Source organism: Lepidothrix coronata, unplaced genomic scaffold (genome assembly GCF_001604755.1).
Source record: "Lepidothrix coronata isolate B3197 unplaced genomic scaffold, Lepidothrix_coronata-1.0 Scaffold82, whole genome shotgun sequence".
Classification (NCBI taxonomy): Eukaryota; Metazoa; Chordata; class Aves; order Passeriformes; family Pipridae; genus Lepidothrix; species Lepidothrix coronata.
Genome location: NW_016690262.1, coordinates 1,699,142 through 1,718,527, shown reverse-complemented (window position 1 = coordinate 1,718,527; position 19,386 = coordinate 1,699,142). Strand labels below are relative to the sequence as shown.

General features: G+C 41.6%; 1 protein-coding gene across 2 annotated transcripts; it reads left to right on the top strand.

The window, feature by feature from the left end:
* Window positions 1-5,678: 5,678 nt before the first annotated feature.
* PCDH18 (protocadherin 18) lies at window positions 5,679-15,211 on the top strand. 2 transcript variants are annotated; one of them, XM_017820400.1, is made up of 4 exons: window positions 5,679-8,162; window positions 9,112-9,200; window positions 9,313-9,476; window positions 13,659-15,211. In XM_017820400.1, the coding sequence occupies exons 1-4, from the start codon at window positions 5,679-5,681 to the stop codon at window positions 14,327-14,329; spliced, it is 3,408 nt and encodes a 1,135-aa protein (XP_017675889.1). In that variant the 3' UTR covers window positions 14,330-15,211. The 2 variants fall into 2 exon arrangements, with proteins under 2 accessions (XP_017675889.1, XP_017675890.1); XM_017820401.1 differs by having other exon boundaries at window positions 9,115-9,200; window positions 13,659-14,329.
* Window positions 15,212-19,386: the final 4,175 nt, after the last annotated feature.

Genomic DNA, 19,386 nt, shown 5'->3' with positions numbered 1-19,386 from the left:
GAGTTGATAGAGCATCTTTGTTCCTCGAGTTCCACTTTGCATGAAGCAAAGGTTAGAGCCACTGTTCTCTGAAGCATCTGGCTCTCTGTATTATTTGTATTTCAGTGGTGAGGACGATCAGAAGGAAAAAATGAGGCATTAGGAAATGGGAGACTATGTTTGTTGTACACAGCAGGACCCACAGTTGGTTTTGAGTGGCTTTGTGAGAAGATGGAACAGAGCCACACAGTCCTACCTTTGTTGGCTTAGGTGCAGTGGGAAAGATATGTGTTACAGTCCTGACTGGTGCCTTTTATCCCAAACATGGACATTACTCAAAACCTCATTTTGCTGAAGAGTGCATATTGCTCTTAAAGGCAGTTTGGGGTAAACAGCTATCAGTTAGAGACATTCCACTTCATGCTTTATGAGGCAGTAACTAAACAAAATGACAAATCCACTAAAGTGATCAAACAATGGAATTTCCATTAGATACTGTGCCATAATAACAAATTCTCAAAAAAATCCAAAAGCGTCCACTGATATATTGAAGGCATTTGTTTATAATAGAGATCGAGTAAACTGTAAGTCTCAAGCATTTCTCTCTTTTTCACTTGGTAAAACTTTGAGAGATAAACATTTTATTGGTGCAGAAAGAGACTGAATATCTAGGTACAGTACTTACCAAACTTATATGGGTTTAACTCACAATTTATATACACAATGCTGCATTGCAAAACCACCATGGACATTTACTTATGTAGCAGAAAATCTGATCCCCTGCCCTTTGCTGCAATGATTGATGATAATGTAAAATCCAATTTGAAACTCACTTTTCAGAAAAACTTTTCTCACCCATCAGCAGGTGCATAGAAATTTGTGGTTTGATGTATTTTAATGACTGATCTGATTTTTTTTAAAGCGAGTTGAAAAGATCAAGGCTGTGAACTAAATTTCTCTGCTTGTTCCTTCTTCTGGGTCCTGGCCTTTTGTTCCAGGGCTTTGACTGGCTGTTGTTTGGGGCAGGAAGATACTTTTCCCTGATACAGCTATTACCTTTACCAAATGTTTTCTGGATGTCTCCGAGGTGAGAGAGTAGCCTTTGAGACTGCTTGTGCTGGGCACTGCATAAAAGGGACAGTGCTCTGATGGGAACAGATGCTGTTAAGTCAGGGTATCCTCAGCAGGAAGTACTGTAAGGTATAGGTATATGTGCATATAGTCAAGGTATGGAGTTTTGTGGACTGATAACCTCAGGTGGATTTTTTGCTTTTCTGATTTTTCTGACAGGATGCCTGGCCCCATTTTAGACCACCTTTTCATGTGTACTAGGTAACTGATGTCTAGTTGAGATACATTTTTAATATTTCACAGATCAAAATATATGCCCTGCCTAATGTATCTGGTCTTCATTCAGAAGACTGTGATGCAGAAGTCTTATTTTTGGTAGTCCAGTGGTCTATTCTGCCTTTAATATCTCCTAAAATAATTCAGCCTCTGATGTCCCTCAGTTCTGAAAGAATACTGGATATAAGCATGACTGATTATGTAGTTGATATATCAGACAAACACAGCATTAATTTGTGATGATGAGTACTAGAATATGGTTGTCTTTGCAAACAATCCAACTGAAATTGGGTTTCCACCCACTCCAAAGAACAGTATCATACTGACCTTTAATCAGCTTTGTGGGCCCAAGAGTGAGTATAAAAGGGCAGCACTCATTTGCCTACAAGGATGCTCTTCACTCAATTTAGACTCATGCTGCAACAGATGGAAATATAAAGTACAAAGGCCAGGGAGAGCTCTGTCATTAGTTTTACTTCGAGAAACAAGCTTGTCAAAGAGGGATAGAGGGAGAGAGAGGGAGGAAGAAAGAGAAGCAAAGGAAGAGAGGCAAGAGAGAGGAAGCTCCTCAGTTTTGTCATTCATTGGGATGGAAATGTTCTTTTAAAATACACTTCTGACTTAAGAAGGCTTGTCTTTCACATTCATTGCACAGGTGTCAAATCAAATTTTATATTGCGATGTCTTGTGCGCTGGAGCATAGCTCATGTGACATTTTGTAACATAATGCAACATAAGGCAATAAATCATACTGAAAGTGAATAAAACATCATTTTTGTATTCTAGGAGGGGAATGAACCAAATGGCACCACGCTAATTTCACTGTGCATTGTTAAAAAAATTATCTTCTTTCTCCCTGTCCCTGCTGAGGGACTATTTAAGAAAGTAGTTCTTCAAAGCAAAGTTCTTTGTCACCTAAGTTTTGCATATGTACTGTGCATCTAGGGGATCAGAAACTTTTAGAAGAAAATATCTGCTTGAGAGCTCAGAAAAACTCCTCAGAGAAACAAGACAGGCTTTAAAGTATATCGACCACAGAAATAAGCCTACTTTCAGCTAAGTGAAAAATAATTAATCTGCTGTGCAGCTGTGGTTTCTGAAGCAGTACTGTAGGCAAATGGAAGTGCAGTGTGGAGTCAGTTTGTTTTTCTTCCTCAGGTACACCGCTGGAGAACTGGAGCATAACTTTTGGGAGGAACCTTGTGGTGAATAGATCTGTATTAGGTGGGAATAACTGAGATTAGTCTGCAGGAGGCCAGCAGCACTCCACTCACGTGCCTAACAGCACTCACAATACCACACTCCCTAAGAAGCCTCTGCTGGCTGCACGTGGGACTCTCCCTTTCCTTTGTAAGGGAAGCCTGCCATGTCAAAGGTGGACTGGAGTTTAAGAGACTTTCAGACAAAACTCTTTCACTGGATGTTGGAGAAATCGACCTCAGGAATGCTGCAATGGTTCCTAAGCACCCCAGAGAAGCAACAGTTCTTGAAGTGCCACGCACATAAATATTACCCCATCTATGCAAAAAACCCTCAAGATGTGTTTCTCCTCACTTGCAGGTTCAAATGAATGTCAGCTGGGAAAAAAAATTAAATCAAGACTTTTCCATTACTGTAATTCAGAATTCAGGTAAGGACTATTGTGCTAAGGACATTTTATCATCATTATAAGTGTAAGTGGTCAGTGTGCACTTAAGTGGTAATATGACATACAACCTGACTGGTGAAGTTGTAAAATGAAAAAAAATATAAATCCAAAATGGGGAAAAAAAAAAAAAAGATAGATGTTGTAGTTCCTATCTGTAGGTATCCTGTTCTCTATTAATATATGGTGTGCCTCTGAGAAAGACTGATGTGATGAAGTGGAATTACTATTTGGAAAGTGATAAAAATTGCATAAAGCAAGTTCTGCATATCTAAGTGTACTAAACTGTTCCTTGGAAGAACATGTTATCATTTAGGAGTGTACATAATAGTTTTAAAGAAGTGAAATTATTTTTACTATGAATTATTCATCTCCTGTACTCATCATGTAAAGGGGCAGTGACTTCTTTTATCAACAAAATACTTTTTTTTGACACTAAGAACAGCATTTAATTGAACCTCTTTTCCCAATTATCGTCAGAAAAGAGTTTACTCTGGTGCTTTGGAAAAATGTTTTAGAAAGATTTATCAGAGCTGCAAAAAAAGCTGTCCATGAACTAATGGAATTATACTATCTTTGAATTCTGTCCACCAGAACTTAGAATGGCCACTAATTCCTTTTTTTGCTCTTTTGGTGTTTGCAAAGGGGTTCACTAAAGCCTGAATTGATATAATTATTGGCTTGGATTGTTAGAGATTTAGGCCAGATGGCTATGGGTTTCTAAAGTCCCAGTTGCTTGTGTTAGCTTTTCTAGTTTGCCTATAGGGCTCAGGGATCAGCAATTTGAAAGGGCTGCAAACTTGTAAAACAGTATTATTCATGGGGGCAGAATGTTCATCAGCGTGACCCAGTACTAAATACATTCATTATGGACATTTCTATTCTGCACAATTTGCCACACGGTGCTGGTTTGTAAAAAAAAAAAAAAAAAGAGACAATGGCTTATAAAATGCTTGTGAATGCTGAAAAAGAAGGAGAGTTCACATTGAGCCTCCTCTGCTTTCTTTTTAGCAAAAACCTTCTTAGTGACTTTGCCTGAGCTCTGCTGAGAGTAAGGAAATTGGGAAAATCAGAGATTTACTCTTTATATTTTTGGATATGATGGTGGGGGTGGGGAATATAAGAGAGGGAAAAGAGCAATAAAAGAGTGATGGTATCGTTACGGGCAACACCGATAAACAAGTAGACAAAGTTAGCAGGGAAACAAAGAAAAACATAGCAAGACTGTGGCTAAAATTATAAAAGCATATGTAAAAAGAGGAAGTAGAAGTCACATAAATAGCTACTTTTGAAATGAGAAGAATGCATCAGCTTCCATGTCCTGGATGCAGCCTGAAGCTTACGCAGGGATCTGTAACATTTCTGGTGTACACAAAATACAGGCTCGATTCAGTCATAAGATTATATATTTATGTGCAATTGTGTGGGAGTGTAAATAGTTTTCAGCAACAGCAGAAAGGGGAGGATTTTGTCACTTTCCAAACAATCTGTCATATGGCTTCTTTTCCTTTAAAACACTTGGCATGTAGAAGGTGTGCTTAGCACCGACTGTCGCGGTGGAGCATGAAGTGCTGTTTCAAACAGGATGAAAAGGATCATCTGAAGAAGCGCTGGAACAGCAAATAATAATAATAAAAAAGCGCAGAGACAATCGCACATAAGAACACACAGAGGAACCGGGCTCAGGAAGAGACAGTTGCGCTGAGGGCAGAGATGCTGCAAGAGGGAGCCGGGGAAGGACCGGAGTGTGCAAAATGTTCCTGACTTGGGAAGAAGGAGGGAGAGGTTTCGCGGAGTGGAGGAGATCTCTCTGGGCTCGTGGCAGGAGCACAGACGTTGAGGACATGCAGGATGTAGGTAAATAAGCAGTAAGAAGACGCTCTTGCGGCACCACCACCTCCTTTACTAAGCAAACCCACTTAAAAGCTCCCAGCGAGTTAAACAAGGGGAACCTAAAAGTATGTAAATAAGCAGCGCGGTCCTCATTTCTCGTGGCAGAAAGGGGGAGGAATTAAAATCACAAAACCCCGGCTTGAAACCGCCACAAAAATTCGGGGGGTGGGGAAGGAGGGACGTTGATTTAAAGTTGCCCATTAGTCATTCGCATGCCCCCACCCCCAAATCTTGGCGGCGAGCAGGGGCTGGCGGAGGAGCCGCCCCCATCACCCTCCCCGGTCCCCCCGCCCCGGCCGCGGTGCCCCCCGCCCCTCCCCGGCGGGGCGAGGGGCTGATTGGCTGGACCCGGCTCGGCACAGACCGGGAAAAAGCTTTGTCTGGGGAGTTGGAGTGAAGTTGCGGAGGATTTTAGGTTGGAGACGGCGAGGAGGCTGTTCAGTCCGGCGGCGAGCGCGGAGAGGGGCGGGAGGACGGGCTGCGCGGCTCCATCCCGCCGGCTCCCGGCCGTCCCTGGATGCTGACGGCGGGAGAGGAGCGCGCTGCCCCGGAGCATCTCAGCCTGGAAGAGGAGCGCGGAGTCAAATGAGAAAGCGGGGATTGCCTACAGATTGTATCTGGACGTCCTGGCACGGTGTGTATAAAAAAGAGCAAAAAGTTTTCTGATCTGTAAGATATTAATATTTGGCTGACTAGAAAAGAAGGCGTTTTCAAGTTGGAAAGGACCAGATGTGCGCTGGGTTTAAGGTACCGAAGGAAGGCGAAATAATTGCTATTTAACTTGCTGGGAGAAATTAACTGCAAAAACTTACAAATGCACCGAATCGGCGGTAAAATGCACTTTCTGTTCATTTTTGCACTGATGATAATATCTTTCAATAAGGCTGTGCTGGGCAAGAATTTGAAATACAGGATTTATGAGGAGCAGAGAGTTGGATCAGTAATTGCAAGACTATCGGAGGATGTTGCTGATGTTTTATTAAAAATGCCTAACCCTTCCTCGGTTCGTTTTCGAGCCATGCAGAGGGGGAATTCTCCCTTGCTTGTAGTCCGTGAGGATAATGGAGAAATCAGTATAGGAGCTAAAATTGATCGGGAACAACTGTGCCAGAAAAACTTAAACTGCTCCATAGAGTTTGATGTGATCACTCTGCCCACTGAACATCTGCAGCTTTTCCATGTTGAAGTTGAAGTGCTGGATATTAATGACAACTCTCCCCAGTTTTCCAGAGCTCTTATCCCTATCGAGATATCAGAGAGTGCAGCTGTAGGAACCCGGATCCCTTTGGACAGTGCTTTTGATCCAGATGTGGGAGACAACTCCCTTCACACTTATTCCCTTTCTGAGAATGATTTTTTTAGCATTGAGGTGAGAACCAGGACTGATGGTGCTAAATATGCAGAGCTGATTGTGGTTAGAGAGCTGGACCGTGAGCTGAAGTCGAGTTACGAACTCCAACTCACTGCCTCTGATAAAGGGGTGCCTCAGAAGTCTGGATCATCCCTCCTGAAAATCAGCATTTCTGATTCCAATGACAACAGCCCTGTTTTTGAGCAACAGTCATATACGATCCAGCTCTTGGAAAACTCACCCATTGGGACTTTGCTGATAGACCTCAATGCTACTGATCCAGATGAGGGCGCCAATGGGAAAGTTGTGTACTCCTTTAGCAGTCACGTGTCTGCCAAAATTATAGAGACTTTTAAGATAGATTCAGAAAAAGGTCATCTGACCCTGCTGAAGCAGGTGGACTATGAAGTAACCAAATCCTATGAAATTGATGTTCAGGCTCAGGATATGGGACCAAATTCTATTCCGGCTCACTGCAAAATTATAATTAAAGTTGTGGATGTGAATGACAACAGACCAGAAATTAATTTAAACCTGATGTCCACAGAGAGAGAAGAGATAGCTTACATTTCTGAAGGGTCACCCTTGGACACCTTTGTTGCCCTGGTCAGAGTGCAAGACAAGGACTCTGGTGTGAATGGAGAGATAGTTTGTAAGCTCCATGGGCATGGCCACTTTAAACTTCAAAAGACTTATGAAAATAACTATTTAATCTTGACTAATGCCACTCTGGATAGGGAAAAGAGATCTGAATACAGCTTGACTGTAATAGCGGAGGACAAGGGAACTCCAAGTCTCTCCACAGTGAAACACTTTACTGTCCAAATCAGTGATGAAAATGACAACCCACCCCGCTTCCAGACAAACAGATATGAAGTTGTTATCTTGGAAAATAACTCTCCGGGAGCATACATCACATCAGTCACAGCCACAGACCCAGATCTAGGCGACAATGGGCAGGTGACGTACACTATTTTGGAGAACTCTATTTTGGGGAGTTCCATAACCACCTACGTGACCATCGATCCCTCCAACGGGGCAATCTATGCCCTGCGAACCTTTGATCACGAGGAAGTAAACCAAATTGCCTTTGTGGTTCAAGCTAGGGATGGAGGGAGCCAGCAGCTTGCTAGCAATACCACCGTCGTGCTAACCATCATTGATGAAAATGACAATGCTCCTGTCATTGTGGGGCCAGCGCTACGCAACAGCACAGCAGAAATCTCAATCCCTAAAGATGCTGGAATTGGCTTTCTTGTCACCAGGATAAGGGCTACAGATAGAGACTCTGGTATGAACTCTGAACTCAGCTGCTCCATAGCAGCTGACAAGAAAAACAGCATCTTCGTGATGGATCCCCAAACCTGTGACATCTCTATCAATGTGAGTGTTGAATCAGTTCCAGCAAAACAATGGGAATTTTTAGTGATAGTCCAGGATAAAGGCAGCCCTCAGCTTAGTACTAAAGCCCTTCTGAAATGTACCGTTTTTGAGCACGTTTATTCATTTTCAAGCACAGAAGCAACTTTGGTAAGCCAACCCTCTCTGGACATCTCCATGATAACAATTATATCCCTAGGATCAATATGTGCCGTGTTGTTGGTCATTATGGTTATCTTTGCTACGAGATGCAATCGAGAGAAAAAGGACACCAGGTCTTACAACTGTCGCGTGGCGGAATCGACCTACCAGCACCACCCAAAACGGCCCTCAAGACAGATCCACAAAGGGGACATTACGTTAGTGCCAACGGTTAATGGCACTTTACCCATCAGGTCTCACCACAGAGCTTCTCCATCGTCATCCCCGACCCTGGAGAGGGGACAAATGAGCAGCCGACAGAGCCACCACAGCCACCAATCGCTGAACAGCCTGGTGACCATCTCCTCTAACCACGTGCCCGAAAACTTCTCACTGGAGCTCACCCATGCCACGCCAGCTGTCGAGGTAAGGTCCATACCTCAGTTTTGCACATCATTCACACATGCACTCGGGAACGTGCAGGTATCCCTGCACGCAACTCGTGAGAGCAAGAGGCAGTGAGGTCAATGCCCAGTGTGGGGGTGTGTAATGGATTTCTCTTGGATGCCATAGCTTTTCAGCTTTACTCCAGTATCGACTCATTCCATTACCCTGAGGTACTGGATTAAATGGGGAATGGCATTAAATCTATCATTAATAGCATTATTCCTTGGTTCTTCCCTGTAAGGTCAAAACAGTGAAGTGAAACACAGACAGATCTAGTTTACTGCTCACTCTTTTCTTCCTTGCCTTCCCTCTCCCTCTCTACAGCTCCATCTAAGAAAGAGTGCTTGAGTATTGATATACAGAAACAATCCAGGAAATTCTTTTATTGATGGGGGTGAAGAACTAAAAGACTAAACACTGACACAGTTTAGGTACAGCTGTTATAATATATGTTCATAGTGTCTCAAACTTTGAGACTGCCCGTCTCAGTTTTTACTGCAAATGCTGGGTAATGGTTTAAATAAATGAGATCTGTGTCCTGGAAGCTCTTTACATGTAAAGCAATGACGTTTTGTTTTGAATTAGGATCCTGGAACGGTAAAGGACTGATTCTAATATATTTAACCAAACCAAAACTCTACCTCTCTTTAATTACTTGTTTTATTTGTTAATGAATTAATTATTATGAGTTCAGAGGCGGATGAACAGTGCATTTCCTCATTGTAGTCTTCAGGTGTTTCCTGTGTCAGACACTACACTACAAAATAGTCTGTCGTATTGCATTATATATGTGCAGGAATTTGATTTAATTAAGTTTTAAAGGGCAAAAAAATAAACCACAAACAAACCTGGGAAGCAAATTAGTGGTTTTACAACTAGAAACTTGAGCTTTCATTACAAAGGATCAGTCTTTTCACTTTTTCTTTAGCAGGTTTCTCAGCTTCTCTCGATGCTTCACCAGGGCCAATATCAGCCAAGGCCAAGTTTTCGAGGAAACAAGTATTCCAGAAGCTACAGGTGAGAATCCAGACTATTCTGTACATGCATCTGAAGATATGGACATATATTTTTAATCAAAAAGTGGACTATAACATCTTTGAGATAATGTAATTCACAATTCTCTTTACAGATATGCCCTACAAGATATGGACAAATTCAGCTTGAAAGACAGTGGCCGGGGTGATAGTGAAGCTGGAGACAGTGATTATGATTTGGGGAGAGAGTCTCCAATTGACAGACTTCTTGGGGAAGGATTCAGTGACCTTTTCCTTACAGATGGAAGAATTCCTGCAGGTAAGAGCACAATGGAAGCTGACCGGTTTATTTACAGTGCTGCCTGGCTGTCACTTTGATAAAACTACTCCTGAGAAAGCAAAAATTCTTTAGCTTTCACGTCCTGTGTTTCCTTCCTTTTTACTCTGCTTCATGGTAAATCCTGAGCTGAAGCCTTGACATACCTACTAAAATGAAACCTCAGACACAGCTGCAAATCTACTCAGAGCAATGCCTCCTCTTTTTTTTTCTTTACTCACATCATGAGCTGGCTCCAGATTCCCCCTAAAAGTACAGTCTTCTCCAAATCCTTAGACTTCTAATGACTGGGTGGATGTTTTCACAAAGCCAGGCAGTTGTGGTTTGTTAAAAATATACTGAACTATAATTTGGGAGATAGGTTTTCCACAGTGGGTTTGATACAAACTTCTACTGTTCAGAAATTGAGTGTTAAAAGTGGACTAGAAATAAGGATGGAGAAGAAAGAAAAGTGTATTTTTTTCCCCCACTGAAAAATGAGCTTGAGTGGCAAGGGAAAGTTGTAAGTATGTTCCAGATTTTAAATATTGCAATCCTAATTTTTGGAAGAGAGAGCCCAAGAGGTACAATTCAGGAGCAGAAGGCAGAAAGAAAAAAATGAGACAAGGGTGAGCGGCAGTAGGATAAACGCACATGTACATACTCATGTGTATGAAGTATCACTTTTAAATTTATACCTAGCTATGAGTTGAATAAAAAGTCATGGGAAGTCATGCTTAGTACAGATAGAAGAATTTTGTAATTACTTTAATAATTATACAGCCTCTGGTTGTACCCTAGATCTTGTTCTTACTTCAGATCATATTATAATCACAGGGCTGGATAATTTCCATACAGTTCACTGAACCAAGAGTGTGAACTTAAAAGTTTAGTAAAGTAATTTTATACATGGAGGCCCCTTGCTTTATGGGGTGATGAAGCACATGTCCCTCCTAAAGTGACCCCCATGCATTACCCAGGGCTGGAGCAGAGGAGGTGGAGTACTGGATCTTCTTCCCTGGTCTGCCAGGGAAAACAGCTGTGGGGGGGTTGTACCTGACCTTGATGTGCTTTACCCTGACAAACCTGCTGTTATGCTACACAAGAGTAAACACCAAAAGTTTGGTTTTCTTATATGTTTTAACTTTAAATTTTCCTTAGTATATTTTGCTCCAGACTAGATCTTGTATCACTCCCCCTATGTCCTCAAACATGCTCAAAACTGAAGGCCTCAAAAAGTTACCATGTTTTCCAAATCTTTAGCCTACATCTGGAGTACTAATATATTTTTATCCTCTTCCTCCCTAACTCCTACTGCTTATTCCTCTGCCAGCTAACATGAGGCATGTCTCATTCTCTCCTATGCTTAGCAAGGACAGAGGGAGGGATCTGCTGGAGCTCAGTTGCCAAGGGAACTTCAAGTGCAATGGTGTTTGCACTGGCATCCAGCCCCACTGCTGCCAAGGAAGAGCTGTCCCTTTCCAGTGGGCAGCTGGAGGCTGCCAGCAGACAGGAATGGTTGTCCTCTTAGCTGGCTAAAATGCCCATGACCCATTTTCAGCTCTTACAATTCCCTCTCTAAACAGGAAACCAAAGCATAGGATTTCCCAAAATGCCCAGCTAACTGCATTCAAAGTAAGGAAAACTCTTTCTGAGTGCAGACAGAACTGTGTTGGGCTGTCAAGATTGGCATTTAATCTCACCCAGCTGTCCACTTGCTCCTATGCATGGCCTTAATCCATCAGATAAGTGTTCTGAACCCGTTTAGATGAGACCTGAATTGTTCTGCAGTCCAAATAAATAAAAAGGAGGAAAAGAAAACTTCCTGGAGATTTCCTGTTCTCCATTTTGAAAGGTTTCTGCATTGTCAGTCTGGACACAGGCAAAATCCTGTGGGAAAGTCCTTTCAGTCCCTTTAAGGTGAAATTGGATAAGAATGGAGTCAGTTCCTCAAAACTTCACAAATTATATGATCAGAAAGTTCAACAACTGTCCTTGAAAGACTTCTTTTTCTCTCTCTCTTTTTAAATCTTAACCAACAAACTTTAAGTTCTGGAAAAAAGAAAGAAAAAAACCTGTTGTGCATCTGGGCGTTTTTTAGTTCATTGCTGATTTAAGGACAGACTGTGTCACCATTCAGTTACTTCAGAGTATCTTTTGATCTTATGTTCCGGAACTTAAAAATTTATTATTTTAAACCAAAACCATTCCTGATAACAGCAGTAACAAAACTCACTCTAAGACAAAACTCACTACTAATGAAATACTAGACCACTGAAAGTATCTAATGAATTTAAAGGAGTCTTAACAGAGTCTTCTTAATTAGAAAAGTAATTCTCATCTTCTGGGATGACTTGAGAACTGGTCATGGATCACTTAGATATTTTTTGTCCTTTCCAACTAATTTTCTGTAAATCATCGTACATGGGAACAAAGTAGGCATTTCAGTCACTCCTATCAAAGCTTCATCCACTGATATATTCTAGTCTGCTTTGTTTGTTTGAAGCTGCCTGGGTCAGCAGTTATTTTGTAACAGCTTGTGCACTATCCAGACTGCAGCCTGAGCTTGTAATCTTGAAGAAATTCATACTCTCGCTTGCAAGACGCAGAGAAAGTTTATACTTGCAGGAATGGAAAGGCCATTAGGAAAGCAAACAATATGATAGGCTGTGTAAAGTGCAGAGATAAATAGCACTGACAACATGAGAGTAGGACTTTATCAATCATTGGTACGTCCTAAGCTGAAATACTCTGTTCAGTTCTGCTTACACCACTGCAAAAAGATTTTTTGATAAACGGAGTGGATCCAGAGCCAGATGGGAAATGTGATGAGGGAGCAAGGGAAACTTACAGGGCATGACTGCAAACATTTCTTATGTACTCAATATGTACAGAGAAAGAACAAGTAACTCTATTCTGTGTGGGGTAATCTAACCATTAAATGAATAGGGCAGAAGTTTCTTATGGTCAAAATATGCATAATGTAAAGAGTCTGTCATTTCTGAAAACTGTCTTTTGAACCATGTGACTCAAAACCAAGTTAGTGGCCCCAGCAGAACCCAGGTCTTCTCCAGCAACTCTGCCAGGCACTCAGGCAGGGCCTAGTCTGAGACAAGACTGTGTCCTACAATCAGTTCCCTTTGGAGTGGAAAATTTGGCCTCTCTCCTGGCACATCCCTCTCTGCAGGTCTGTCAAATTGGGCTTTTCCTGTCTCTGCTTCCAGGGACCATTGCCAGACCTCTGAGTGTTTGGAGAGGACTCCTGCAGTGCCCCTTCATGGTCTAGTTCAGAGCAGTGTAGCTCTCAGGGATGCAGTCACTTGCCCCATCTTATTTCTTTTACCTGAGAGACATCAATAAACCAAGGAGCTGAGAGAGCAGCTCTGTTGTCTTCTGCTCTTCAGCCCTCATCATATACCTGGGTGTCCATCTGGTGGGTTAGAGTCCTCCTTGTGCCAGCACCTGAGCCAGCATGGTCCAGTGACTTGAGCTACAGAGCTGCAAGTGCACCTGAGAGTATAAATCCAGTGTAAACACCAGAGTCACACAGAGCAGGAATTAAGCCCTAGGTATTTCAATACTGGACTAAAATTGAACTGATTCAGTTAAAAAGGTAATATGGCAGTGGATCACGCCGAATTCTACATACACCTCATTGCAGATAAAAGGAGGTGTTTAATGGAGAAGGAGATCCCTCTGCATGTTAATATTCTTTGTTCTTTATTTCCCCTGTTCATTTATTCCCACTCTGATATGCTTCACTATTTGCATGTGGAAGACTTCACTAAAACTCAAGTGAATGCTTGGAGGTAGAAACATCTTCCTTTTATTTTATATTTGTTTTAATGAGCTAGCATTGTACAAAGGGATTGAATGGCTTTAAGCCACAAATGCTTGTTTTCCACCTGGGTTTTGCTTGTTTATCTTCAACCTTAGTTAAGCGATCGCATTACTGTCTTACATGTTCTGCATTGGTCGTTCCCATTTTTTGGAGACCATTTGGCAATGCAAGTACGTTTAGATCCAGACCATTTGTATTTGCCACCTTCCTGCACACAGAAAATGAAACCAAACACCAGATTTGAACATCTTTGGAGGCATTTAGTCCTGGTGTCAGTCCCTGTGAACGTAGGTGCTATCTGCAGCAGGAGAGGGATGCTCACTCTCCTCATGTCTCTCTTGCAGCGATGCGGCTGTGCACAGAGGAGTGCAGGGTTCTGGGGCACTCTGACCAGTGCTGGATGCCACCACTGCCCTCTCCCTCCTCCGATTACAGAAGTAATATGTTCATCCCTGGGGAGGAGTTCCAGTCGCCCCAGCAGCACCTGCAGCAGCAGCAGCATCAGGGCCTCGAGGATGACGCCCAGGCTGCTGACGCCAGTGAGAAGAAGAAGAGCTTTTCAACATTTGGGAAGGACTGCCAGAGTGAGGAGGAGTCAGGGGACACCTGCACCTCCTCCCTCCTCTCTGAAATGAGCAGCGTCTTCCAGCGCCTGCTGCCTCCCTCCCTAGATGCCTACACGGAGTGCGATGAGATGGATCGCTCCAACTCGTTGGAGCGCAGGAAAGGACATTTGCCAGCCAAGACTGTAAATTATCCACCGGCAGTGGCAGCCTGGGCAGCCAGCACACACTTCCAAAACCCTGCCAACAACGGGCCCACTCTGGGGACTCACTCGGGCGCGCAGCCTTCCTCCAAGTGGCTGCCAGCCATGGAGGAGATCCCGGAGAATTACGAGGAGGATGATTTTGACAACGTACTCAACCACCTCAGTGATGGCAAACACGAACTCATGGATGCCAGTGAGCTGGTGGCAGAAATTAACAAGCTGCTGCAAGATGTCCGGCAGAACTAATTGTTTCAAAAGCCTATTTTTCCATATTTATGGAAAACTGGAAGGGAAAAAAAAAAAAAAAGAACAAAACAGAGACTGAGAAGAACTGGCATTGCCAACTAGTTGCATTTATCATAAATGTGTCTGTGTATGTTGAATATTAAAATACTGTATTTTCATATGTACACAATGCAAGTGTGATTATCTTTATCTGTATTTTAAAAATACATTTGTACCTTATATTTATGTGTAATTTAACAAATAAATTTTATTTTTGTACACCCACAGCAGGCATGTTTTCCTAAATGTATATAGATGGTACCACCCTTGTCAAACTTTGAGTGTTCTTGCCACAGAGGCATGTTTAAAAAAAGAACAACAAAAAAGGGATATTGTTTTCCCTTATTATTTCTTTTAAATGTTTCAAATACAAATTCAAACCACTGAAAAGTTATGCAAACATTTGTTTCAATAAATGATCCAACATCTTGTTGCAACATTTTATAATAAAGACTTGACAACTCCCATGAAACCTAAAATGTCCTTTTTCATTTTGATGTCTTTGGTCTATAAAGTCATTTTCTCATTTAATTAATGGATTATTGCAGGCTGGGGTCTCTTCCTGTCTTTGGCAGATAAGTGTTTTCCCCAGTGAAAAAATTATGGAATTCAGTGATGGGTCTTCCACTGTGATCTCTGCAAAAAAAAATGTCAATTTATTGTGCTGTTGTTTCACTGCAAAGCCAGTTAAAGTCAGTGGTGTATACTTGAAAGACAGCAATAAAATCAGCTTTTCTGACCTCAAGCTGAATTCTCAATTTATGTAAATAAAAAAATTGCAATGCACTGCTTTATCTTTGTAAATGACACAAAAATAAAAGGAATGTTGCATCTTCCAGAAAAGCAGCTATATTTTGCCTCTACAAAGCAGCCATAATTTTATATTAGCTATATTTTTTCTCTGTTATGAGTGTGCCTGTCTTGTATTTGCGCAGTAGTACAGAAATGCTTGGAGTTCCTAGAAAGGAGCAAACCTACAGGTGCAATGGCTCTCACTGAATCCAGTCCTTCTATAGTGGGGCTTCTCTCTGTCCTGAAAACAGTAATTTATACTGTGGTGCTATTGCCACTGAGGGGGTGATGTAACTAATATTGCTCAGATAAAAGTCAGTGTGGTCCCTTCAGTTCTTTTTCTTGGTTAGCCTGTCATACACAAGGAGACTTTTGTAATAGTAAACAAATAGATTTTTGGATTTTGCAGTTGAGAAACATGGGTGGGTTTTGGATTCCCAATGCTCACTGCAGGAGAGTGTTAGGTTAGTCAGAAATGGCCAGAAAAACTGGTATTTTGGGCTTTCATTCAGAGCTGCAGATGCATATTTTTAAAGGATATACTTTTTACCTGTGAAGAACTGGTGGAATAATCCAAGTCGATCTGGGCATGAAAACTGGTACATACTTTTATTCTGAAGAATTGCCCTTGTCAAGTATCTTATAGAATATTTTTTTTAATGTTAGATACAGAAAAATCTTGTTTAATATTACCCAAGGATCTTGTTGCAGGCATAAGATTTATTTGTTTTGTCTGTGTGCAAGGAAACTTTAGTCTCATTATTGGTTTCACAGCGCTGTAGATGCAACATATGAGGATGTGCAGACATTTGTTGACACCTGAACAAGGGAGAGATTCTCAAATTGCTTACACATCAGGAGCTCGTGCATAAAGCTATACTGGTTAGAAATACCAGGACCTCAGATCTGGAGATTTATTATAGCACCTTTGAATGCCAACAAGATTTGAGCCTCAGTGAGTTGCCGTCTGTTACTAAAAGGAAGAAGTTGTAACACCTCATTTATTAAATATTTGAAAACCTCTTCCCTGTTTTTCCCCTTCCTTCCCACTAATAGGCTTTACTGGCCTCACGAGCCTCACCTGGGTCCCACCTTCCTGCTCCTCCTCATTCCGAGGGCTCAGGAGCTCGTTTAAGCTCAGCATGGGGCAGGCAGCTGTTGTGTGAGTGTTGATCCACCCTTGTCTCCCAGGATGTACCTGGGACTAACTTTATAAATGTGTCTCCAACCCATATCCAGCTGCTGCTGACAGGAGTCCTTGGAGAGACCCTCATCCTGGTTTGTCACCTTGACGTGCTGAGGGCTATGAATTGACCCCTTTGTCACCCCACTTGGCTCAACCTGCTGTGCTCAGGTACTGTAGGATTGCACTTTGTGCAGGTACTGCTTGTGTTGGGATTGCTCTCAGCTCCTTGTCTATCTCCTGCATCCCTCTCCAGGGCATATGTGCTCTTGGTGCTTCCTGACAGTATTTCATGCCCCATGTTCATTGCAAGTCAGCTCTCCATGGCAGCAAGATCAGGCTGACTCTGAAGCCAGTCATGATGCTGTAGCAGTCATACCAAGTCCTAAAGTTCACCAAGACACAGCTTCCTCCTTAGCTAGGTTGTTTTTGTCTCATCTCAGCCCTCCCCTTTCAGTTTCTCTCTTTTTCAGTATCCAGTTTTGGTCCCGTTCTCCAGATTCCCTCACCTCATTCTCCTTTCCTCTTGGCTCTCTGACCTCACTTCCATTAAAATCTGACCCACGTACTAATCCTGCACAGCCCATAAACATGTTTATAGAGTACATGGTATCCCAATAACACTGCCAATAAATGAAATTCCCAGTTTCTACCTCTTTAGTTGCATCTACCTAACACACCCTTCAAATCCTCTCTTGCCCTAATTTTTTTTGATGTGTAATTGTAATTACAATGCAACTGTAAGCTGGATTCCTGAATTCCCCCACACCCAGTGCCTTTTACTGGGTGACTGTATGGAGTGAAAAGGGCTGACTTGCACGGCTGCACCTCTCCACTGCTGACTTTGCACAGGAGAGGGAAGCTCAGGAGAGCAACTCCAAAGACAAAACTCGTGCCTGCTTAGGAAGTAACTGGTGATTTGATTCTAGCCGGGGCATGCACAGTTTGTGAGGTGTACAGCAGGGCTCATGGTTATGTTAAGAATGTACAAGGCGATAGTTTGAAAATAGCTATTAAACTCGTAAATTACTTTAGTTTTCTGTTGACCTGGGTAAGGCATTGCTGTCTGCTACAAAATCAGCAGCTGAGTACAAAACTCCCCTTCAAGTGGTGTAGACTCCTACTTCATAAATAAATGTAGAAAGCTGTTCTTCATTTCTAGAGCAGGAAATATTAGACAGTCAGGCTCAGACTGGTTTGCTCTGTCTGCAGACTTACAGGGCAGCCTGATAAGCTCCATTTTCACAGTCACATCATCCACTAGGGATTATCAACCTGTTTTAAATTTAAAATCCTTAAATCAGTTTATGTCCACTGGCCCATGTCACATGGATAGTCTCAATGATTTAAAGAGCCATTGTTTGCAGAGGAGACTTTCATAGACTGCAAAGAGTTTCTCTGGTAGCACTAGGCATCCAAATATCGTAAAACACGTAAGGTTTTCCTAGAGGGGATTTCTGTACCAACATACAGTAATAGTATTTGGTATGTGCATTGCTGCAAGAATCTTATCATGCAAAGAGACCAGCAATAAGACCAGTCTCCAGGAGCAAAAATGTTTACTTAGATTATATCTGAAATGCATCAGAGTTTGAGTTGTATCTATTATTAATAGAAAGCTTACTAAAAGATCTGCAGATAGCAGTAAATGAGGGAAAAATCTACCTTAATCCTACTTTAGAGTCCCTCTTTTTCTCAGGTTTCCTGTATAAATGAGAGAAATTATATATCTATTTATATATGTATGTGTACACATACCTAAAAACCCTAGCAGCAAATATCTTCCATGTCAAGAACAGGGAAAACTGATATTATGCAGATTTAAAAAATATATACAATAAATATTGATTTGCCACATTTTGACAGCTAGTAGAGAGTTAGGGGTGGTGGGATTAGCTGGTGTGGTTTAAGCACCAAACATGAGAATGGTTATTCTGTCCAGAACAGTAGGTTGCTAGCACTTCTATAAATGCTTACCAGTTTTATCCTTCTTGGTATCATAATGACAGAAAAGGTAATAAATATCATCAAATAGTAATTACCAGAATACTGATTATCCCTGGAAGTGTTCAAGGCCTGGTTGGATGGGGCTTTAAGAAATGTGGTCTAGTGGAAGGTGTCCCTGACCATGGCAGGGGGTTGTTGATCAGGGGGTTAAGATGATCCTTAACATCCCGTCCAACCGAAACCATTCCATGTGCTAGTGGTTCTGGCATTCCTTCTATATATGGAAATGTTAAGCCTTTTGAAAAAATACAAAACTTTATTAGTGGATGCTCAACCACTACTCTTCTGCGGGTTCCATCTAAGTTTTTTGTATTCAATTCTGAAATGGTTACATTAAAAAAAAATTACTGAAAAATTATCAGAGTTGTTTGACCACTTATTTAAGTTGCATTTAATAAGTCACCACTGCATTGCACTTTACTGTTGGGTGCCCATTAAGAAAAGCACATCGAGGGGATGTGGCTGTCAATAAAGTCTTTGCTACATTCTTTACTCTGGTTGTGTATATAATTGCTATGTTTAAGAACAGAAATAGAAAGCAAATGAAAGCCACCACAAAATATTTAACCTTTACAGTTTCCTATCTTTTTCTTAATGAAAAATTAAAATTCATAGAAAATGGCAGGAAATTTAATTTCTTTCTCTGCAAGCCATGGAGAATTTCAGTTGCTTACAAAGATTAGAAGACTTGAAACCCTCCATTTTAAGTGTTAGGTTAACATAACATCTGAAATGAGATCCCTGGGAGACTATGGTATACATGTATTTTCTTTCAACAATGCAGGTTGATACACTTTCAGGCAGAATTTAACTCCTTTCCGTACCCCAGGGTCAGACTCTGCGTCCACACAAAACTCGTCCTGCAGCGTATTCCCTGACATGGTTTATATAGATAAGAAAAAGGAAGTGATAATATCGTAATTTCAATCTATAAAAAATATTTATAATTACAACCCTGTTGCACTTTATGTGCTCAGGTCTGTAGAATCATAAATCAGTGAGCACTTATAAAAATAATGTTCTGGGATCAAGTGAC

Bases quoted from the DNA above. Each gene is read 5' to 3' on its own strand.
- PCDH18 (XM_017820400.1), top strand. From the start codon at position 5,679: ATGCACCGAATCGGCGGTAAAATGCACTTTCTGTTCATTTTTGCACTG. The intron at 9,201-9,312 runs GTGAGAATCCAG...TTCTCTTTACAG, and splicing joins AAGTATTCCAGAAGCTACAG to ATATGCCCTACAAGATATGG. The intron at 9,477-13,658 runs GTAAGAGCACAA...TCTCTCTTGCAG, and splicing joins AGATGGAAGAATTCCTGCAG to CGATGCGGCTGTGCACAGAG.